The following is a 24295-nucleotide window of genomic DNA, read 5'->3' on the forward strand; positions in this document are numbered from 1 at the left end:
CCTGCGGAAGGGTGCCCATAAGGCTGCCTACATTCCCACGCTGAATAGCTATGCCTATTCCAAAGAATAGGCCAAAGCCTAGGAATGAGCCAGCCCTAGGGTCACCCGTAGTTTGACTTGTGTTGTTGTTGAATGTAAATGTTGGCTACAGTGACCGAGTCTAAAAGCGAAGATTTGGTATCGAGTCACTGATTGGTCGAACTAACGCGAGTGAGGCATCCATTCGGGAGGGAAATATGGCAATATAAACTACGCACCATTTTGCGAGTACGCAACGCAACGCACCTCACACCTTACGCACTATCGCGCTGAGAAGCTATATGACGACATTGACGATCCGTGAGACACAGATATTAAATATATTAATAACGGGCTAGATGGATACAGTCTAAGGAAAAAACGTGCCTCGAAAATCAAGAAAATTTGATTCTCTGAGTTTTGGTCTACAGTCGTATAGATGGCGTTGACGGTTTCGTTTGTTATTTAACAATTTTAACGCATATCAGTGAAAGAACATGGGTCAAAAACATAAAAATAATTAATGCAAATAAAAAAAATCATTTATCTATATTTAAATACATTCTATCGTATTTTTATAAATCTTCATTTTTAGTTTTAAAGTGTGTCGACAGATGGCAGTGAATTTACTGGGGTTACGAAATTTACTATGACAGTACCGCTCTAGTATAAGTTACTCTATGATAACGGGTCACTCAGCTCCTGATGACACTCCTCGGTACGGAGTGAAACATGTCGAGCGTTTTACGAAACTTGACGCCATGTTACTATTTCAGGTGGCCTTTAGTTCAAAAGAATACGGACCCGGGTGAAGTGGTTGTTCTTTATAAACCGCAGCAGCATCATGTTTTCCTGCTGCACTAGGACCGCGGCCGCAGTGCTGCGTAACGCCAGGGGTGTTGTGAGCCGCAGCAACGGCGCTGTGTGCGTGCACATACCCGGGTGAAGTGGTTGTTCCTTATAAACCGCAGCAGCATCATGTTTTCCTGCTGCACTAGGACCGCGGCCGCAGTGCTGCGTAACGCCAGGGGTGGTGTGAGCCACAGCAACGGCACTGTGTGCGTGCACATACCCGGGTGAAGTGGTTGTTCCTTATAAACCGCAGCAGCATCATGTTTTCCTGCTGCACTAGGACCGCGGCCGCAGTGCTGCGTAACGCCAGGGGTGTTGTGAGCCGCAGCAACGGCGCTGTGTGCGTGCACATACCCGGGTGAAGTGGTTGTTCCTTATAAACCGCAGCAGCATCATGTTTTCCTGCTGCACTAGGACCGCGGCCGCAGTGCTGCGTAACGCCAGGGGTGGTGTGAGCCACAGCAACGGCGCTGTGTGCGTGCACATACCCGGGTGAAGTGGTTGTTCCTTATAAACCGCAGCAGCATCAGGTTTTCCTGCTGCACTAGGACCGCGGCCGCAGTGCTGCGTAACGCCAGGGGTGTTGTGAGCCGCAGCAACGGCGCTGTGTGCGTGCACATACCCGGGTGAAGTGGTTGTTCCTTATAAACCGCAGCAGCATCATGTTTTCCTGCTGCACTAGGACCGCGGCCGCAGTGCTGCGTAACGCCAGGGGTGTTGTGAGCCGCAGCAACGGCGCTGTGTGCGTGCACATACCCGGGTGAAGTGGTTGTTCCTTATAAACCGCAGCAGCATCATGTTTTCCTGCTGCACTAGGACCGCGGCCGCAGTGCTGCGTAACGCCAGGGGTGGTGTGAGCCACAGCAACGGCGCTGTGTGCGTGCACATACCCGGGTGAAGTGGTTGTTCCTTATAAACCGCAGCAGCATCATGTTTTCCTGCTGCACTAGGACCGCGGCCGCAGTGCTGCGTAACGCCAGGGGTGTTGTGAGCCGCAGCAACGGCGCTGTGTGCGTGCACATACCCGGGTGAAGTGGTTGTTCCTTATAAACCGCAGCAGCATCATGTTTTCCTGCTGCACTAGGACCGCGGCCGCAGTGCTGCGTAACGCCAGGGGTGTTGTGAGCCGCAGCAACGGCGCTGTGTGCGTGCACATACCCGGGTGAAGTGGTTGTTCCTTATAAACCGCAGCAGCATCATGTTTTCCTGCTGCACTAGGACCGCGGCCGCAGTGCTTCGTAACGCCAGGGGTGGTGTGAGCCACAGCAACGGCGCTGTGTGCGTGCACATACCCGGGTGAAGTGGTTGTTCCTTATAAACCGCAGCAGCATCATGTTTTCCTGCTGCACTAGGACCGCGGTCGCAGTGCTGCGTAACGCCAGGGGTGTTGTGAGCCGCAGCAACGGCGCTGTGTGCGTGCACATACCCGGGTGAAGTGGTTGTTCCTTATAAACCGCAACAGCATCATGTTTTCCTGCTGTAGCCGCAGTGCGGCCGCCGTGCTGCGCACCGCCAGCGGTGGTGCGAGCCGCAGCAACGGCGCCGTCGTGTCCACTTTGCAGCGGACGTGTGCAAACTGAAGAAAACTTAAATAGTTACTAACGATCAAAGATTTCTTAAATTCTTACGATATAAGTGCGGAAAGTAGGAAATTCGCAACGAGTGGTGATAAATTAAAACATGACCGTAGGGACTTATATTGACCGGGATATAGACCGTGATTACCTTTTGTATTATTTGTGAGCTCCCGATATTTCGACGCCGTGAGTGTAGTGTGTTTGGACAGACCAACGAGTGTGAACGCGACCGGACCAACAAGTGTGAATGCGACCGTTGGTAACGTTGAAAGTGAACGCAGCCGACGCGCAAGAATGAGGGTAGACAGAGCGCTGTCTACACAACTTTGACACCCACCCGCTATCTTCAGTCACCCGTGAACATATATCACTCACAGATAATACAAAAGGTAATCACGGTCTATATCCCGGTCAATATAAGTCTAGTGAAACTAACCGTGAATCATTCAAAACTCTCATGACCGTAGGGAGTAAGAGATATAATGGCTAGGCCCCCAGAACGCGTTGTATTAGACTACCACTAGGGGGCGATAGCACTTTTTTTAACTAGTGATGATATCGTTGTCAAAACGGTTCAAGCGCCGCTATCAATTATAATACAGAACCAAGCGTGGTTAATCTACTCGCTAACAAAGGGCGCTGTAATTTAAAAAAAAACCGGCCAAGTCGAGTCGGACTCGCCCACCGAGGGTTCCGTACTTTTTAGTATTTGTTGTTATAGCGGCAACAGAAATACATCATCCATGAAAATTTCAAATGTCTATCGCGGTTCATGAGATGCAGCCTGGTGACAGACAGACGGCCAGCGGAGTCTTAGTAATAGGGTCCCTTTGGGTAGGAACCCTAAAAAGTGCTGGCGCCCCTTTTATTAATTTATAATACCTGTTAGCGTCATCCACCTTGCCGACACCTAAACCATCATAAGATCTACTACGAAAGCGCCATCTATTACGAGGTATCGGAACTATCAGCCTACGTCACTACAGCGTCGTGTAAATGGCGCCACTGAGATTTATGTCATATTAATTGTAATTATTTAATTATTCCTTCTAGTTCATTTATTCATATAAAGTTAAATATTTTGATTGTTATTAAATATTTCATGATATATGGAGCTTATACGTATGTAATTGATTGTATTAGAATCACTAGAATTTATTTTAAAGTATGTATAATGACTACCTGATTCAACTCGTGGAGGGGGTTTGTGAATGTTAATAAAAGGGGTCGTAACCGGGGACGAAGCTCTCTTTTCCTTGCGATTTTTGTACCAACAACTTGGTGAATAATAAATCAGCGTCAGATTTATACTGGTTTCATTTTATAAGGCAAGTGCTACGATTTCCTATCCTGAGTACGTTATTATACCAAATAATACAGAACCAATTACAGAACTTTTTAGCGTAGTTCATCTACTCGTTAACAGAGGGCGCTGTAATTAAAAACAATGTCGTTCAATTCGTGTCCTTACTTTGTCATGTGGCTTTTTTCTCAGCAGCTTCTTCAGAGCGAGGGGCTCGGCGAGCGGCGGGGACCGTATCGACTCGTGGGACTGCACCTTCTTTAGTATCGTGTCTAGTTTCATGTCTACAGCTGCCAAAGATAATTAAGTAGACATAGAGTGCTCACTCCATACATCAGTTTTGTTCACAAAAAGACTATTATTTTCGTAGTCGACATCTAGCGTCAAGTAGCGGAATTATCAGTACTGCTACTTCTATGTGAACCGAGTCTACCTGCAGAAATAACTGACCCTCCCTGCATAGAAACTTGTTTGCAGTCAGTTACCTATCTCTACAGTTTACTGTATATATTAGAGATGTCACGAATATTCGGCAACTATTCGGTATTCGGTCGATTCGGCCTTTTTACTCGACCGACATCAAACATCAAACATATATTCAGCAAATAGGCCACAGGGGCACTTTTACATGTCAATTTTTACAAACAATAAAATTAATCCAAAATTACAAAAAACAATTACATAAATATAAATGTTAAATGACTATCATTTATTCATGTAATAACAATTAGAAATACATATAAAACTTCAAAAACTAAAACTAAAAATGTTAAATTACACAAAAAAAAAAAACTAATAAAAACTATACAAATAACAGAAGTACTAAATTTTTTCTAAATTGAAGTACTAAAAGACACGTGCCGAATATTCGGTATTCGGCCAAAACCACTATAGGTACAGGGCATCTATCTCTAGTACATATCCCATCATCATTATTTTAGCTTTCAGTCGCCCACTGCTGAACAGGGATGTTGCGAATATTCGCATCCGCATCCGCAACCGCGGAACTTCCGCATTATTTTCAACATCCGCATCCGCATAATATCGATGCGGAGCCTAATGCGGATGCGGATGTGGAACATGTAGGTACAGGAACGTCTTAGCGGTGGCGTAAGTGAGGTAATTTCGTCATTAGCCAATAGGAATCTCATTTCGTTTTTGTGATTCGTCGATCGAGCACTTTAGACGACAGCGACAAGTGAAAAGTTTTTTTTATTTGGACTAGTATACCGATTGTGGGGCACCTATATTCTTGTTCAAATATTAATGTTTTCATTTTTTTTTAATAAAAATTACTAAAGTGTAATATTTGACGTTTTTTATGTGCCTAATCTCGACATCCGCATCCGCGGATGTGAGCCTAATAATCCGCATCCGCATCCGCGGATGTCAAAAAATCGGCATCCGCAACATCCCTACTGCTGAGCATAGGCCTCTCTTCGTGGCATATCCCATAGGAGCGCCATAGCGTAGCACTTGTCATGACTTAGGTTAACTTAAGGTACTACAATAACTATATTACTGCTTAGAGTTTTGAATGATTCACGGTTAGTTTCACTAGACTTATATTGACCGGGATATAGAACATGATGCATGTAACTGCGTCGAAATATCGGGAGCTCACAAATAATACAAAAGGTAATCACGGTCTATATCCCGGTCAATATAAGTCTATATTACTGCTACTACTCACAGTTTAGACTATAAAACACGCCTACACGTGGTGCTGATTGTAGACAGCCCGTTGAAAATAAAAAATAAGTAAATGATGAACAATTATTATGCACTAAAATTTGTCATTGCAACAAGAAATCTATGTGGCTTATTAGCTATGCACTTGGTTTTGACTTACGTCAAGTCTTAAGATAGTCAAGGTCATACATAGACAACCTAATCATTATCAGCCAGGCGATTTCTCTTTCCACTTCCAGTCATAAAACAATATGAAGAACCGGTCAAGTGCGAGTCGGACTCGCGCACGGGTTTCGTAACATTACGCAAAAAACTGCAAAAAAATCACGTTTGTTGTATGGGAGCCCCGCTTAAATATTTATTTTATTTCGTTTTTAGTATTTGTTGTTATAGCGGCAACAGAACATCATCTGTTAACATTTTAACTGTCTAGCTATCACGGTTCATGAGATACAGCCTGGTGACAGACAGACGGACAGACGAACAGCGGAGTCTTAGTAATAGAGTCCCGTTTTTACCCTTTGGGTACGGAACCCTAAAAACCGGCCAAGTGCTTGTCGGACTCACGCAAGAAGCGCGACATCTAAACTGTGGAGTCTGTGGAATGAACTGTCGCCTGCGGTACTTCCGGACCGATACGACCTTCAAACCTTCAAGAAAAGAGCGTAATCCCCATCTTAAAGGTCGGCATCGCACTTACAACCCCTCTGGTGTTGCGGGCGTCCATGGGCGGCGGTGATCGCTTACCATCAGGTGATCCGTCTGCTCGTTTGCCTCATATATCATTTAAAAAAACGAAGGGTTTCCGTACCATTAGGCAAAAAACGGCAAAAAAATCACGTTTGTTGCCCCACTTAAATATTTTATTTATTAATTTTTAGTATTTGTTTTTATAGCAACAACAAAAATATTTCATTTGTGAAAGTTTCAACGGTCTAGCTGGTGAGGTTCATGAGATACGGCCTGGTGACAGACGGACAGACAGACAGACGGACGGACAGAGGATTCTTAGTAATAGGGTCCCGTTTTTACCCTTTGGGTACGGAACCCTAAAAATGTAACCACCTTGCACCTTTACGATAGAGGTTAATAATAAAACATTGAGTATGCTATTAAAATTAATATTTATTGAATATATTAGTGTGTTAAAGTGAAAAATACAAATCAATACGTCGTGCGAAAGCACATAATACAATTAAAATCACAAACAACAGAGAGATCATTACTTTTTTATCCAACATAGACCATATTTTCGACTTTTGATGTTTATAATATTAAAATTCTTTCGTTGAAAAAACTACAAATAAGTAAGCATTATATGACTGTTTAAAAATATCAAAAACAAACAATAAAATCATTGGAATGCGACTAGTATTAAAATACTAAACATGAATAATTAATTCTAGCAATACAAATGTGATTTGGTTATGTATAAAAATACTTTTACATTGACTAATCATTTTGTTTCAAAAAATACAATTCAAAATAACCAAAAACTAGTTTTGTTCTTGTATACTGTATATTGTAACATAACCTAAACTAAATATTTTTATTAAATAAATATTACATCAATTAAAATAGCCATAACCAAAGAGAATTAAAAAGACATACAGTGCTCACTCCATACATCGGTTTTGTTACCGTAACCGTAGTGAAAATAGAGTTCCAGTTACTTCGGTTATAATATTAGCTGAAAATCGTTGAGCATTAGACTTCTTGTTTGTCGCGACATCTATTGTCGAGTAGCAGTACTGATAGTTCCGCTACTTGACGCTAGATGTCGACTACGAAACTAATAGTCTTTTTGGTAACAAAACCTATGTATGAACAAATATATATAACTCCGTAATAGATGGATACAGTCTAAGGAAAAAACGTGACACGAAAATCACGAAAATTTGATTCTCGATCAGAGGGCGCCACTAGCTTTGGCCAACTGTCGTATAGATGGCGTTGACGGTTTCGTTTGTTATTTAACAATTTTAACGCATATCAGTGAAAGAACATGGGTCAAAATCATAAAAATAATTAATTCAAAGAAAAAAAATCATTTATCCATATCTAAATACATTTTATCGTATTTTTATAAATCTTCATTTTTAGTTTTAAAGTGTGTCGACAGATGGCAGTGAATTTATTGGGGTTACAAAATTTACTATGACAGTACCGCTCTAGTATAAGTTACTCTATGGTATGAAGTTAGCGCTATGTCTTCTTAATTCTCTTTGATACAATTATGTTTACTAAGGGCAAGTTTCAGATAATATTACAAGGTATCTGACAGCATTTGCACACTGCTGGTGAAAATCGTTTGACAATTTTGTTCGTGTCTGGCAGTTCAAAAATGAAAATCAAATGTCAGATTTACTAATCGAATATATGGGTAATTTCACTTAAAAGTGTACCATTTACTTTTTTTCGAAATTCCGTCGACTTTTAGGTTATTTTTACTCGGAATCACGAGGACTCGATTTAAAAAAGGAAAAAAAAAGTCAGTTTTGTAACGCATTTTCACATAAATTTTGTATGGACCGTTAAAATACTTAAATAATAAATTAAATAAATAATAGTTATAAATAATAAATTAAATTGAATATGTACCTGATGACATGTAACTTTGCGTTTTGAATAAACTATCTGTATCTGTACTGACACCAAACATTTGTATGAAAAACTGGAGACATAATAATACATACATGTAATATTGGTATGCCCCCACGGGGTCCATGTGGAACTACCAAGAATTTGTAATACCTATAAAACCATGGTTGCAATAAATAAATATGAAATATGACACTTTTTCTTTGTCTCATTCAATAGTATTCGTGATTCTGAGTCTAAATAACCCAAAAGTGGACGGTTTTTCTAAAAACTCCCATATAGAACATGTTTAATGTTACATGCGTTTCTCTAGAAACTTCCTGCCTCGCACAGCTAAACTGTGGAATGAACTGTCGCCTGCGGTATTTCCGGACCGATATGACCTTCAAACCTTCAAGAAAAGAGCGTATTCCCATCTTAAAGGCCGGCAACGCACTTACAACAGTTACAACCCCCTCTGGTGTTGCGGGTGTCCATGGGCGGCGGTAATCGCTTTCCATCAGGTGATCCGTCTGCTCGTTTGCCTCCTATTTCATAAAAAAAAAAAAAAAACATGCGGTAGCTAAATAGCCACGGCCATCACACAGTGCTCAATTCTAACCAACGAATATCGTAACGTCTTACATCAAAAGCTACCACCCAATTATGAGCTTTATTGCACAAGTAATACGGTTCAAATCAGTGTCTACTGTCTCGCGCGGACGGCGGCGGTGTGCGGACGCGGCACGGCGGAGCCGGCGGGGCGCGGGCGCACGTTCACGGCCGAGTACGACAGGTAGCGGCAAGATAGATCTGGCGGATCCATCTGCAACACAATAGGCTATTTGACTACTAGCAAAGATAGATATAACTCCGTAATAGATGGATACAGTCTAAAAAAAACGTGCCTCGAAAATCGAGAAAATTTGATTCTCGTTCAGAGGGCGCTACTAGTTTTGGCCTACAGTCGTATAGATGGCGTTGACGGTTTCGTTTGTTATTTAACAATTTTAACGCATATCAGTGAAAGAACATGGGTCAAAATCATAAAAATAATTAATGCAAATAAAAAAAATCATTCTATATTTAAATACATTCTATCGTATTTTTATAAATCTTCATTTTTAGTTTTAAAGTGTGTCGACAGATGGCAGTGAATTTACTGGGGTTACAAAATTTACTATGACAGTACCGCTCTAGTATAAGTTACTCTATGGTAGTACTATTATTTATTCTGTGGCGCGGTGTAGGAATCGCCGCGGTCGGTTCAGCGCCACCTAGCGTGATGTTGGGTAAAGCTACTAGTATCTCACTCACGTGTTTGTGCTGCCGCGGTGGCGCGGGCGCACTCATGTTGTTCCCGGTGTAGGCGACGCACTTCACCTGCCACTCGCCGAGCTGCTCGTTCCAGTGCACGTACTGCTCGATCAGCGCCTTAACAGACAAACATACACTCAGTTTTACCTTCTATTGGTAATGTTACAGATATACAGATCTTTATTGGTAAAATAAAATACATTTTACAAGTCACTCAATTCTCAGATTAATAATCAGGGATTTTGCGAATATTCACATCCGTATTCGCAAACGCGGAACTTCCGCATTATTTTCAACATCCGCATCCGCATAAAGTCGATGCGGAGCTTAATGCGGATGCGGATGTGGAACAGGTAGGTACAGGAACGTCTTAGCAGCGGCATAAGTGCTAGATAATTTGGTCATTAGCCAATAATAGGAATCTCGTTTCGTTTTTGTGATTCGTCGATCGAGCACTTTAGCCTATGACGGACAGCGACAAGAAGTAAAAAGTTCGTTTTATTTAGACTTTAGTATAGTAATGCGATTGTGGGGCACCTATATTCTTGTTCAAATACTAACAGTTTTTTTTTAAATAAAAATTACTGAAGTGTAATATTATACGTTTTTTATTTGCCTAATCTCGACATACGCATCCGCATCCGCGAATGTGAGCCTTTAAAAATCCGCATCCGCATCCGTGTCCGCGGATGTCAAAAAATCGGCATCCGCAACATCCCTGATGACAACCTTCAACGAATCATATGAAACACCTTATCCCGACGACGGTTCACAAACGGTTCTAGCGGTCGTCACAGATCGAGTTGACTCTCCATTTGTGAGGCACTGGTTGTCATTGCATGCACCAGTGTCTCAAAAACCGGCCAAGTGCGAGTCGGACTCGCGTACGAAGGGTTCCGTACCATTACGCAAAAAAAGGAAAAATAATCACGTTTGTTGTATGGGAGCCCCACTTAATTTTTTTATTTTATTTGCTGTTATAGGATCTCTATTGTTCCCCATATAGTTTTAAGTCATAATGTATTGTTTGTCCACATTTTCGTTAGTCATAATTTGGTTTTTCTCAGAAACACGTAACTTTTCAGGATTGCCATAAAACAAACCTAACCTAACCTATCTATAGTATAACCTGAGGAAAATCCTGAAAAGTTAACGGTTTCAGAATTATGACTGATGATAATATGACAATCACTACATTATGACATTCAATAATTATGTCAAACAAACGGACCCCGTTGTTATAACGGCAACAGAAATACATCATTTGTGAAAATTTCAACTGTCTCTCTATCACGGTTCATGAGATACCTTGTGACAGGCGGACAGACGTCTTAGTAATAGCAAAGATAGATATAACTCCGTAATAGATGTATACAGTCTAAGGAAAAAACGTGCCTCGAAAATCAAGAAAATTTGATTCTCGTTCAGAGGGCGCTACTAGCTTTGGCTTACTGTCGTATAGATGGCGTTGACGGTTTCGTTTGTTATTTAACAATTTTAACGCATATCAGTGAATGAACATGGGTCAAAATCATAAAAATAATTAATGCAAATAAAAAAAATCATTTATCCATATTTAAATACATTTCATCGTATTTTAATAAATATTTATTTTTAGTTTTAAAGTGTGTCGACAGATGGCAGTGAATTTACTGGGGTTACAAAATTAACTATGACAGTACCGCTCTAGTATAAGTTACTCTATGGTAATAGCCGCTATTGCCGCCAGGTACGATCGTTACTTATTGACCCGGAAATGTACAGAATAGGCGACTGGGCAGTCGACATCACTGCTTATGGGGCATCCCGTGAATGAAACAAGAAACCAAGGTGCTTGGTATCCTACCTGATACTCCTTGGGTATGTACGAGTCCAGCACCAGATCTGCCAGTTGTATCTCCCTCCTCAAAGCCCTGACGGAGTCCAGGATCCCTTCCATCTCCCGCTGCTGATCAGCTAACTCCACCACGCGAAGCCTAAAATGTTCTCTTTCTAATGTTGGTGCTTGGTACTCCTACCTGATACTCCTTGGGTATGTACGAGTCCAGCACCAAGTCTGCCAACTGAATCTCCCTCCTCAGAGCCCTGACGGAGTCCGGGATCCCCTATATCTCCCTCTGCTGATCAGCTAACTCCACCACGCGAAGGCTAAAATGTTCTCTTTCTAATGTTGGTGCTTGGTACTCCTACCCGATACTCCTTGGGTATGTACGAGTCCAGCACCAACTCTGCCAACTGAATCTCCCTCCTCAGAGCCCTGACGGAGTCCAGGATCTCCTATATCTCCCTCTGCTGATCAGCTAACTCCACCACGCGAAGGCTAAAATGTTCTCTATCTAACGTTGGTGCTTGGTACTCCTACCTGATACTCCTTGGGTATGTACGAGTCCAGCACCAAGACTGCCAGTTGTATCTCCCTCCTCAAAGCCCTGACGGAGTCCAGGATCCCTTCCATCTCCCTCTGCTGATCAGCTAACTCCACCACGCGAAGCCTAAAATGTTCTCTATCTAACGTTGGTGCTTGGTACTCCTACCTGATACTCCTTGGGTATGTACGAGTCCAGCACCAGATCTGCCAGTTGTATCTCCCTCCTCAAAGCCCTGACGGAGTCCAGGATCCCTTCCATCTCCCGCTGCTGATCAGCTAACTCCACCACGCGAAGCCTAAAATGTTCTCTTTCTAATGTTGGTGCTTGGTACTCCTACCTGATACTCCTTGGGTATGTACGAGTCCAGCACCAAGTCTGCCAACTGAATCTCCCTCCTCAGAGCCCTGACGGAGTCCGGGATCCCCTATATCTCCCTCTGCTGATCAGCTAACTCCACCACGCGAAGGCTAAAATGTTCTCTTTCTAATGTTGGTGCTTGGTACTCCTACCCGATACTCCTTGGGTATGTACGAGTCCAGCACCAAGTCTGCCAACTGAATCTCCCTCCTCAGAGCCCTGACGGAGTCCAGGATCTCCTATATCTCCCTCTGCTGATCAGCTAACTCCACCACGCGAAGGCTAAAATGTTCTCTATCTAACGTTGGTGCTTGGTACTCCTACCTGATACTCCTTGGGTATGTACGAGTCCAGCACCAAGACTGCCAGTTGTATCTCCCTCCTCAAAGCCCTGACGGAGTCCAGGATCCCTTCCATCTCCCTCTGCTGATCAGCTAACTCCACCACGCGAAGCCTAAAATGTTCTCTATCTAACGTTGGTGCTTGGTACTCCTACCTGATACTCCTTGGGTATGTACGAGTCCAGCACCAGATCAGCCAGTTGTATCTCCCTCCTCAAAGCCCTGACGGAGTCCAGGATCCTTTCCATCTCCCGCTGCTGCTCTCTCTGCTGATCAGCTAACTCAACCACGCGAAGCCTAAAATGTTCTCTTTCTAATGTTGGTGCTTGGTACTCCTACCTGATACTCCTTGGGTATGTACGAGTCCAGCACCAAGTCTGCCAACTGAATCTCCCTCCTCAAAGCCCTGACGGAGTCCAGGATCCCCTCCATCTCCCTTTGCTGCTCTCTCTGCTGATCAGCTAACTCCGCTTTGGCGGAGTTGAGGAGTTGGACGGCACGCTTGAGTTTTCTGGTCTTGGCTGCATTCTCTTCTTGAAGCGAGGAGTAACGCTCTTCTAAGTCTAGACGTTCAGCCTATAAATAGAAAGAAAGAAGAAAGAATAGTACATTTTTGTCGAGGCTCGGAAGTAGCTACTTGCTGGCTGAGGATTCGTTTTAAACGGACGACCTTGGGAGTCCGTTTAATTGAATCCGAAGCCAGCAAGTAGCCTTCCAGCCGAGTCATATATAGTGCTTTTCTCAAAAATGGCGCAATAATAACAAATATAATATAAATATTTTACAGAAGCAACGCTCTTATGTATATATTTTCACAGAAAAAAGTAAAAAGATTTGCTTTGCCGCCTTTTTATTTTTTTAAATTAAAAATAGAAGTGTATTTTTCTGCTGAAAATACGCCAACCTATTTGAGACACCTAAATAGTCGCGGTACCAACATTATAATAATAAGTACTGATCATCTGTTTGTCTGTTTAATGGACCTTTGCCTTCATTTGATATGGTCACTTCAACTTTTAAAAAGTTTGTAACTCGACAAATAATGGAATTTGTATGCAACATTGCAGTCCCGAAATCGAGACTGCAATGTTTTTTAACTTTTTAATTTTTTGACTGACCATAAACAACGCACTTCGCGACCTACTTTTTAACCGGCAACGTCGACTTTGCCGTCCATTTTTGAGAAAAATAAATTTATTCAGGACGCTTACAGTATTGCTTAAATGTAATACAACACTTTTATTAATATAAAACATAAACGTCACTGAAAAGGTCTCCCCTCAGCTTGATGTCAAGTTACCTTTCAGGTATCTTGACGCTGGTCTTCCATGGAGACATACAAAGTTAAATTTGAGAAATCGAAACGTCTTTGTCCATCAGAAATTCTTTAGAGTATAGTCAACTGCAGAAGTAATCAATGAGCAAGTTGTAAATTGTTTTGTACCACGTCGCGTCGGTGGCAAACAAGCATACGGCCCGCCTGATGGTAAGCAGTCGCCTGCAACACCAGAGATATTACATGCGCGTTGCCGACCCTTTAAAAACCTGTACACTCTTTTGAAGAACCCCGTCGTAGATCATCGGGAAGACCTCGGCAGGGCTCATTCCACAGCCGAAGCGTACGCGGGAGGGAATTCCTCTTAAACCGCACAGTACGCGACCATTTAGGTGCTAGGGTGTGAGGATGAACACCCTGCCGATGGCGAGCGGTGCGGTGATAGAAAGCGGCCGTTGGCATCATGTCAAACAATTCTTCAGAGCATAGCCCATTGTACAAGCTGTAAAAGCCTGTTAGCCTTATCCGCCCCTATTTCACCACGGTGACAGGTGCGACAATTGTCGACATCGCTGTTGCTGACGTCACAGGCCTCCATGGGCTACGGTTACCGCATACCATCGGGCGGGCCGTATTCCTGTTTGGCACCATCATTGTATTATTTAAAAAAACTTTATTATATTGGCAAAAGATAGGTAATGAAATAAAACTATGAAAACGGATTATATCGCGTATATTGAATTTATAATACATCCCGACGTTTGGAACTCTTTACAGCGTTCGTGGTCAACGCCCGTAATATAATCCGTTTTCATAGTTTTATTTCATGAGTAACTATCGCGGTAACCGAAGACAATATTAAAAGATAGGTAAATTTCGATGATGATAACTGTCTCAAGATTTAAAGAATTTTCGGTAATTTTTGACAGGAAATGAGTACTGTCGGAATTTCGTGACAATTGTCGTGTTTCTTGCGACAATTGTCATTAGCTTCGCAAAATAAGTACTAATTTATTGGCGATATAATGGAGTTTTTTTTTTTTAATTAAAATGTTGGTGGCAAACAAGCACACCGCCCGTCCGATGGTAAGCGGTTACCGTAGCCTATGGAGGCCTGTGACGTCAGTAACAGTGATGTCGACAATTGTCGCACCTGTCACCGTGGTTGAAATAGTAGTCAGGTGTCCCATACCTCCTTCTTCTGCAGGTCCTCCTGCAGCCGCAGCTCGATGAGCCTCCTCTGCTCCAGCTCCCTGGAAGCCTGTTCCAGCAGCCTGCGCTGGGCGTCAGCCTTGTCCAGCAGGTTCTCGCCGCCGACGAGGACTTTGGACTCCAGGCGCTGCAGCTTGTCCTTCAGCTCTTCCTGCTGTTTCCTGAGGAGGTAAAAATGGGGATAAACGCGTGAACCAGAAGGCGAAAAATCTCCTTATATGATCATGTTTTTCTAAGAGGCGTTGATATTCGTAGACGTGGAAAAAATATATGTAGTTCTTGACTATATTATCTTTAATAACATAGCTTCCGATACATGAATTATGACACTTCGCTCGATACAATCAATTCCCAAAGTAACCTCTAACTCGGACTTTTAATCAAACTTTACTCGATTATTTATTATGTGATACTATAAACAAAAAAAGAAGCATAAACAATCTTAACTTAAATAGTAATTTGATAGCTTTCGAATTTCGATATTGTAAGGTAACATTTTTAAAATAAATAAAATTCGACAAAATTCGATCAAAATGGACACTTGGCGCGCATGATTTTTCCCGTTCTTTCTTGCGAAATGTGACAGTGACAGCGGCAAACCGATGGAACTGCATTAACACAGATGGCACTGCAATAGTTTAAAATAATATATAGCCTAATAGAACCGTCATAGTTTATCGCTGAAACGGAGACCTTCGCTAACGCTCAACTATAATGTGGTATTAAAATATTTATTATTATTCACAACGACGGGACTTAATCGCGTAAAATAAGTTTTAAATTTACCTCCGACGTTTCGAGGACGGCGTTGTCCCCGTGGTCTCGGAGAAGACTGGCTAAAGTTGACATCAACATCTTCTAGGCGCGCGAGTTTTTCGAACTACCCGCACTTGGTCTTGTTTATTAACTTGAACGTTTTGCGCACTAGGGATGTTACCAGGGACAACTCCGTCCTCGAAACGTCGGAGGTAAATTTAAAACTTATTTTACGCGATTAAGTCCCGTCGTTGTAAATAATAATGAGCAAAAATCGTGAAAGTTTAAATCAGTATTAATATATTTATTCTGTAAGTAACTTTCACGGGCTTTTTTGCATTTTCCTGTCTTGAAAACAGTCCCAAATGTCCCAATTGGAAGATGTGAAGAAACAACTCGTCAAATGGTTGTATTTTCTACATTTGTGCCCGTATTTAAATATTGTTAGAAAAAAAATTAAGGCAAAATAAATAAATATTAAAATCTTCCAAAGAGTATTCTGTAAAAATTCTCTACAATGGGGTTGGCAACTGTCAAAGGTTTGCAGAGATGGCGCCATCATAGCTTGCCCCTTTTTCTATGAGATTTGGCTTAAAGGGTTTGGCATCCAGGGCATTAAAAAAACAAAAAATTGACACAATTCTAGGGATTGACAGGGCAAGCTATGCTGGCGCCATCTGCTAAACACTTCGACCGGCCAACCCCATTGAATGGAAAAGGGATAGTTACTTGGTTCTCTGCAACTCTGCCTTTTTCTCTTCCAACACCTTTCTTGCTTGGTTCGCTTTTTCTCGATTGAGTTTTACCTAAAAATATAAAGGTACCCTCAATCGGGGTGAATAGAGACAAATGACAAAACTTAAAATGTGATTTACCTAACAATTTCTTTAAAAAAAACCGGCCAAGTGAGAGTCGGACTCGCGCACGAAGGGTTCCGTACCATTACGGAAAAAAACAGCAAAAAAATCAAAAAGCACGTTTGTTGTATGGGAGCCCCATTTAAATATTTATATTATTCTGTTTTTAGTATTTGTTGTTATAGCGGCAATAGAAATACATCATCTGTGAAAATTTCAACTGTCTAGCTATCACGGTTAATGAGATACAGCCTGGTGACAGACAGACAGACAGACGGACAGCGGAGTCTTAGTAATAGGGTCCCGTTTTTACCCTTTGGGTACGGAATCCTAAAAAGTATTTTAATTGTATCATTCGATTGAAAATAATAGTCGATTTTGGATGATACAATTTGTGTTGGTAAACGGATTTCTATGCGGTTTTCACCGATCAATAGTGATTATTGAGGAAGGTTTAAGTGGTATAATTAGCCTCATGCATGAAGTTTATATTTGAACGAAATATGTTTTATTCGGATGTTTGTTACCGTTATATCATGTTACAAATGCATTTCCGTTTTTAAATTACCATTTAATCACTTAAAATTATAAATAAAAAGTACAAAAATTTGCCCGCGAAAAGCTAGTGAGCGAAACGCTCGAAACGCCACGTGACGTCACGCGTTGGACAGATTAGTGTCATTAGTAGCAAACGTCAGTTGGGCCGCCCAACGTGTGACGTCATCACGCTCTGTCGAATTCGCGCCAAAAATTATGAGCGTTTCAACATTTTAAATATTTTTTAATAAAATAATGTTAAGGTTTACAAAAGTATTATTATCATTTCCGGTGTTCCAACGATATAAATTATGAATCCAAAAATAAAAATAAATTCATGCATGGAGCTAATTGTGTCGTTTTCAAGTAGAAAGTACCACATTGTCGCTTGCCATAAGGACACTGACAGGTTATTTGTATAGAGATATAAGCAAATTTCGTCCTGCAAAAGATTGAGGAATGTCACAATGAGGGCTACCGCGTTTAATTCCGCCGCTAGGGGCGCTATTGTAGATGGAGGTCTTTCAAAATGTCAAATGCATAGTTTTAGGGGTTTCAAGCTTTTTATCGGGAGTTTTCACTCCTTATTCAGAATTGTGGTAAATCTTTGTCCATCTTTGATTAATCATGGTTATAAAATAGATATAGCTCAATAAATGTTAGTGGTTTAAAAGTGCCAACTAAAATATATGCAAAATTAAACAGGTTGAAAAAATGGCACATTTAGACGTTAAAAAGGCAGAGCCGAACAAGCCCTGTTTCAACTTGTTATCAATATCAGTATGTTATAATTAATGGAACTAGGTCTTATTGTATATCTGCAAGTTTAAACTTATCTGTATGTGACTGTTTGTTTCCTAAATAAATAAAATAAAATAAATACCTTTGTGTATATTAGAACGTATTGATTTTATAAAAATAAGCATAGAAGAATTTTGAAATCTGTTTTTCTGGACCTACATCTACAGTGGCGCCAACTGGTGAGCACAAAAACAGTAGCCCCCATTTGTTAAGGTTTTGTGTAACCCGTGCGAAGATGGGGCGGGTCTCTCATCATCATCATCATCATCATGTCAGCCGATAGACGTCCACTGCTGGACATAGGCCTCCCCCAAGGCTCGCCACTCCGACCGATCCTGTGCCGCTCGCGGGTCTCTAGTTTAAGATAAATGTGATTATATAATGTATTTTACCTTCTCCTCCCTCCTCAGCCTGCGCAACTCCTTGCGCTCCTCGGGGCCGAGCGAGTCCAGCTCGGACTCGGTGAGGGGGTCGTCGGTGAGCTCGCCCTCGCTCAGCTCAGCCTCCCCCTCCTCTTCCAACTCTGTACAAGTTGACAACATTAATACCAAAATATTACTTTGCTAATACGCGAAGTTTTTTTTTTTTTTTTTTAACCTGACTTGGGCTCTATTGCAGGGGGGGCAAGTAGAGCGGTAGGACTGTGTGGGGGGATGGTAGCCTGGGGAAAATCCAGGACCCTTCCGCATCACACGAGACGGGTTTTGCTACGCTGGAATACTCCTAAAGAGTTTTCGCTCCAGCGCAGATCGGTTGAGCGGTCTCAACCTGATCTGAGGGTGTAAAGGGAATCGAGCTAATGGGAGGAAGATTTCGTGCTAGTTAATCCTTAAAGGATATGAGGCATTTTCTATAAAAAGGGACCTTATTGTCGATGGCGCTTACGCCGCACAGCGTCGCGCGGCATTGTATTTATATAGGAGCATCGTTAATAATGGCGTAAGCGCCATCGACAATAAGGTCCCTTTTTATAGAAAATACCACAAATAATATAGTTAACCAAACCATAGAGTAACTTATACTAGAGCGGTACTGTCATAGTAAATTTTGTAACCACAGTAAATTCACTGCCATCTGTCGACACACTTTAAAACTAAAAATGAAGATTTATAAAAATACGATAGAATGTATTTAAATATAGATAAATGATTTTTTTTATTTGCATTATTAAATATATTTTTATGATTTTGACCCATGTTCTTTCACTGATATGCGTTAAAATTGTTAAATAACAAACGAAACCGTCAACGCCATCTATACGACTGTAGGCCAAAACTAGTAGCGCCCTCTGAACGAGAATCTAATTTTCTTGATTTTCGAGGCACGTTTTTTCCTTAGACTGTATCCATCTATTACGGAGTTATATCTATCTTTGACCAAACGGAGACGCCTTGTCTGTAATTTTCTGTACAAAAAAGTCTGTCGATTTTTGCGGGGGAGAGGAACGTCAAATGTATACGTAACGTAAAAATAGCCATGTCAGATTAATGTCAGTCCATACATTGTGTATGACCATTGGCCGACTATTTTCGACAGAGGGGAACGCCTGTTAATGACTACTCCGTTTGGTTATATCCTCTACTAGCGACTCGCCCGCCGCACGGGTGCAATGCTATTTATTATCAATCAAAGATAGATATAACTCCGTAATAGATGGATACAGTCTAAGGAAAAAACGTGCCTCGAAAATCAAGAAAATTTGATTCTCGAGAGGGCACTACTAGTTATGGCCTACAGTCGTATAGATGGCGTTGACGGTTTCGTTTGTTATTTAACAATTTTAACGCATATCAGTGAAAGAACATGGGTCAAAATCATAAAAATATATTTAATAATGCAAATAAAAAAAATCATTTATCTATATTTAAATACATTCTATCGTATTTTTATAAATCTTCATTTTTAGTTTTAAAGTGTGTCGACAGATGGCAGTGAATTTACTGGGGTTACAAAATTTACTATGACAGTACCGCTCTAGTATAAGTTACTCTATGTTATCAATAAATAAATCGTTTTTATTCAACTAGAACTGTAACAAATACATTATCTAGAACAAGAAAAAAATAACGATGTAATAATACAATAATATAACTGTGAAATTATTATTTTATCAACAGGATAGTTGTAAAATCTGTGACATACTAATTTAATGCACTATTAAACATACAAGTTCAGTAACTAAAAAACCGGCCAAGTGCGAGTCGGACTCGCGCACGAAGAGTTCCGTACCATTACGGAAAAAAACCGCAAATAAAATCACGTTTGTTGTATGGGAGCCCCATTTAAATATTTATATTATTCCGTTTTTAGTATTTGTTGTTATAGCGGCAACAGAAATACATCATCTGTGAAAATTTCAACTGTCTAGCTATCACGGTTCATGAGATACAGCCTGGTGACAGACAGACGGACGGACAGACGGACAGCGGAGTCTTAGTAATAGGGTCCCGTTTTTACCCTTTGGCTAACGGAACCCTAATTAAAAATGGCCTTTTTACGCCATAATATATAAAAACCTCTACATCTCAAGGATAGTACATTTACACATCAGCGCTTGAAGAATTCAAAAATAATGAAATACTTGAAGTTTTTGATACTGTGTCTCATAGTGTCTGCAATGGCAGCGCCTCAGATGGAGGACTTGGATGGAAGAATGGATTTTCAAGAAATACTGGGAGTATTGAAGAGTTTTTTGACCCCGCAAAGGGTATCCAGTTTCATCAATGCCGTGGTGGAGATGCTGCCGCCGGAGGCGAGAGCGGCTGCGAGGAATGCCATAAAGGAGGAAGGACTATCCTCCTAATACCCTATTATGCTGAGTTCCTATTTTAGCGTCCAATGTTTTTTAACCTCGTAAGATGCACTATATAAAGTTTTTCATTTTTTAATTTGAACCTTATTCTATAAGTAAATTGGGACGAATTTAGTTTGTTTTACAATGCAGTGAAACAAAAGAAATGCTACTCTATTTGTTACATCAAAAGGTTCAAATTAGAATGCATATACATGCATACATTTAGCCTCACGAGGTTAATCTCTATGTCTTATTTCCATATGTAATATGTTGTGGCGTTAAATAAATGTATTTTCTTTCTTTCTTTATTTATTTCTTTCTTTGTAATATGCCGAAGTCAGTGTAACATACATTATTTTCTTGTTACCATATTAATGTAGAAGATACTGAAGGCAGTGAATTTTTTATTATTCTTATTTGTTTTTGTTACCATATTGTTTAAAAAAAAATTAAATAATCATTTATTGCAGATCATAACAATCCATAGATTTAGTTAGTTTGTTAGCTAAGTACCTAATAACTAGTGTTAGTATTTACTAAGTTAACCTACAACTAAAAAAGAACTAAACACGATAGAGGTCAACATACAGGTCAGGGTTTTGTTAGCATTTGTTTGTTTGTGATTCTTTGCCGTTTTTTAAAAACGTACCATTATGGTACGGAACCCTTCGTGCGAGAGTCCGACTCGCACTTGGCCGGTGTTTTTTTCGAGATATGTCGTAATAAAGAGCGCTTACCATTTTCATTCTCTTCCAACTGTTTCTTAAGTTGATCAATCTCTTGTTGGAACCTGCAACATACAATTAAGTTTGTAATTAAGTCAGTCGCATGGTTCACTGTTGACGCCAAGCTCACTGTTGACGTGCGTCTTGTTATCGATGTTCATGGCCTTTTAGTTGTAATCTACACGTTAAACACTACAACAGTCCATACCTTGTAAGGAAAACGTCGCCTGGTTCACTGTTGACGCTTGGTTCACTGTTGACGTGCGTCTTGTTTTCGATGTTCATAGCCTTTTAGTTGTAATCTACACTTTAAACACTACAACAGTCCATACCTTGTAAGGAGAACGTCGCCTGGTTCAGTGTTGACGCCTGGTTCACTGTTGACGTGCGTCTTGTTTTCGATGTTCATGGCCTTTTAGTTGTAATCTACACTTTAAACACTACAACAGTCCATACCTTGTAAGGAAAACGTCGCCTGGTTCACTGTTGACGCCTGGTTCACTGTTGACGTGCGTCTTGTTTTCGATGTTCATGGCCTTTTAGTTGTAATCTACACTTTAAACACTACAACAGTCCATACCTTGTAAGGAGAGCGTCATCTGGTTCACTGTTGACGTGCGTCTTGTTTTCGATGTTCATGGCCTTTTAGTTGTAATCTACACGTATCTACACTACCTTGTAAGAAGAACGTCGCCTGGTTCTCTGTTGCCGCCTGGTTCACTGTTGACGTGCGTCTTGTTTTCGATGTACATGGCCTTTTAGTTGTAATCTACACGTATCTACACTACCTTGTAAGGAGAGCGTCGCCTGGTTCACTGTTGACGCCTGGTTCACTGTTGACGTGCGTCTTGTTTTCGATGTACATGGCCTTTTAGTTGTAATCTACACGTATCTACACTACCTTGTAAGGAGAGCGTCGCCTGGTTCACTGTTGACGTGCGTTTTATTCTCGATGTTCTTGGCGCGGTTGGCGTAGCGCAAAGTGCTAATTGTCTCCACATAGTTGCTCTCCGCCGGTCCGATGGTTGCGATCTGTATAAGAATAATAAAAATATACATTTTGAAACAATATTATATCAGAAATCAGAAATATTTATTTGCTTAGATACAGTAATGGGATGTTACATATTTATAAATGTACTGTGTATCTTGCCTGCATGCCAACGTGCAAATCAAATCAATCTTTTTTTTTTTTTTTTAATCTTATTTATTTTATAAGCCATACATCTAAATTAAAAATAATAAAAATAAATAACATATCAATGAAGAACAAGTTTGGGAACAAATCAAATTATTTTATTAAATATTTTGATTTGTGTTTTTTAAAGTAGTCACACTACTTCCGGCCTTCACCACTGGAGGGCTTCGTCACTTTTTCTTTAATATATGACATCTATTACAGTTTTTAATATCAATGAAGCTTAATACAAATTAATAATTAAAATGTCCATTTTGTACAAATAACAATACATTCAAAACTAATTCTAACCTAGAGGCACGAAAACCAATTCTTATCCTAGAACTGAACCGCGGTCGAGGTACTCCTTTACGCTATAGTGGCACTGGTCTAGAAGCCAGTTCGTCAGGCGACGCTTAAAAAAATTGCCCTCGAGCACCTTTATGTCCTCCGGGAGTTCATTGTAGACCACTATACAAATGTTAGCGACATTTCTCCTGTATATATCTTTATGGCATCGAGGATGGTACAAGAGATTCATGACAGCCGGCCTTGTCTGCGCATATTTCCCTTAAGTACAAACAAGGCAAAGGCAAAATTTTTAGTTTTTTAAAAAGTGGAACGCAACTGTTATATACATATACAGGATGACAGACATATATGACAGGTGTATTGACCATGACAGTCTTGGAGTTCCCCCCGAGCGAGTCCTGCAGCAGCCTGGTGAGCTTGGAGTTCCGGTAGGGTATGTGCGTGCTGTCAAGTACATAGTTGAGGTCTGTGGCGTGTACTGACCATGATAGTCTTGGAGTTCCCCCCGAGCGAGTCTTGCAGCAGCCTGGTGAGCTTGGAGTTCCGGTAGGGGATGTGCGTGCTGTCAAGTACATAGTTGAGGTCTGTGGCGTGTACTGACCATGACAGTCTTGGAGTTCCCCCCGAGCGAGTCTTGCAGCAGCCTGGTGAGCTTGGAGTTCCGGTAGGGGATGTGCGTGCTGTCAAGTACATAGTTGAGGTCTGTGGCGTGTACTGACCATGACAGTCTTGGAGTTCCCCCCGAGCGAGTCTTGCAGTAGCCTGGTGAGCTTGGAGTTCCGGTAGGGGATGTGCGTGCTGTCAAGTACATAGTTGAGGTCTGTGGCGTGTACTGACCATGATAGTCTTGGAGTTCCCCCCGAGCGAGTCTTGCAGCAGCCTGGTGAGCTTGGAGTTCCGGTAGGGGATGTGCGTGCTGTCAAGTACATAGTTGAGGTCTGTGGCGTGTACTGACCATGACAGTCTTGGAGTTCCCCCCGAGCGAGTCTTGCAGCAGCCTGGTGAGCTTGGAGTTCCGGTAGGGGATGTGCGTGCTGTCAAGTACATAGTTGAGGTCTGTGGCGTGTACTGACCATGACAGTCTTGGAGTTCCCCCCGAGCGAGTCTTGCAGCAGCCTGGTGAGCTTGGAGTTCCGGTAGGGGATGTGCGTGCTGTCAAGTACATAGTTGAGGTCTGTGGCGTGTACTGACCATGACAGTCTTGGAGTTCCCCCCGAGCGAGTCTTGCAGCAGCCTGGTGAGCTTGGAGTTCCGGTAGGGGATGTGCGTGCTGTCAAGTACATAGTTGAGGTCTGTGGCGTGTACTGACCATGATAGTCTTGGAGTTCCCCCCGAGCGAGTCTTGCAGCAGCCTGGTGAGCTTGGAGTTCCGGTAGGGGATGTGCGTGCTGTCAAGTACATAGTTGAGGTCTGTGGCGTGTACTGACCATGACAGTCTTGGA

At 41.5% G+C, this 24295-nt stretch overlaps 2 protein-coding genes across 2 annotated transcripts in view; both read right to left on the reverse strand.

Moving 5' to 3' along the window:
- The window catches only part of LOC134752316 (uncharacterized), a 38372-nt gene extending 34215 nt beyond the window's left edge, over positions 1 to 4157 (reverse strand). The window contains exons 1-2 of the mRNA XM_063687986.1: positions 3919 to 4157; positions 2297 to 2446 (exon numbers count right to left, since the gene is read on the reverse strand). Of these exons, the coding sequence (XP_063544056.1) occupies positions 2297 to 2446; positions 3919 to 4032 (264 nt within the window). The 5' untranslated portion in view covers positions 4033 to 4157. The remainder of the gene's footprint in view (positions 1 to 2296; positions 2447 to 3918) is intronic.
- A 4440-nt stretch (positions 4158 to 8597) lies between these two features.
- The window catches only part of LOC134752315 (kinesin-like protein KIF3A), a 49358-nt gene continuing 33660 nt past the window's right edge, over positions 8598 to 24295 (reverse strand). The window contains exons 7-14 of the mRNA XM_063687985.1: positions 22266 to 22396; positions 21377 to 21429; positions 18238 to 18368; positions 16380 to 16456; positions 14875 to 15055; positions 12746 to 12982; positions 9340 to 9456; positions 8598 to 8848 (exon numbers count right to left, since the gene is read on the reverse strand). Of these exons, the coding sequence (XP_063544055.1) occupies positions 8729 to 8848; positions 9340 to 9456; positions 12746 to 12982; positions 14875 to 15055; positions 16380 to 16456; positions 18238 to 18368; positions 21377 to 21429; positions 22266 to 22396 (1047 nt within the window). The 3' untranslated portion in view covers positions 8598 to 8728. The remainder of the gene's footprint in view (positions 8849 to 9339; positions 9457 to 12745; positions 12983 to 14874; positions 15056 to 16379; positions 16457 to 18237; positions 18369 to 21376; positions 21430 to 22265; positions 22397 to 24295) is intronic.

This window comes from Cydia strobilella, chromosome 24, assembly GCF_947568885.1.
Source record: "Cydia strobilella chromosome 24, ilCydStro3.1, whole genome shotgun sequence".
NCBI lineage: Eukaryota > Metazoa > Arthropoda > Insecta > Lepidoptera > Tortricidae > Cydia > Cydia strobilella.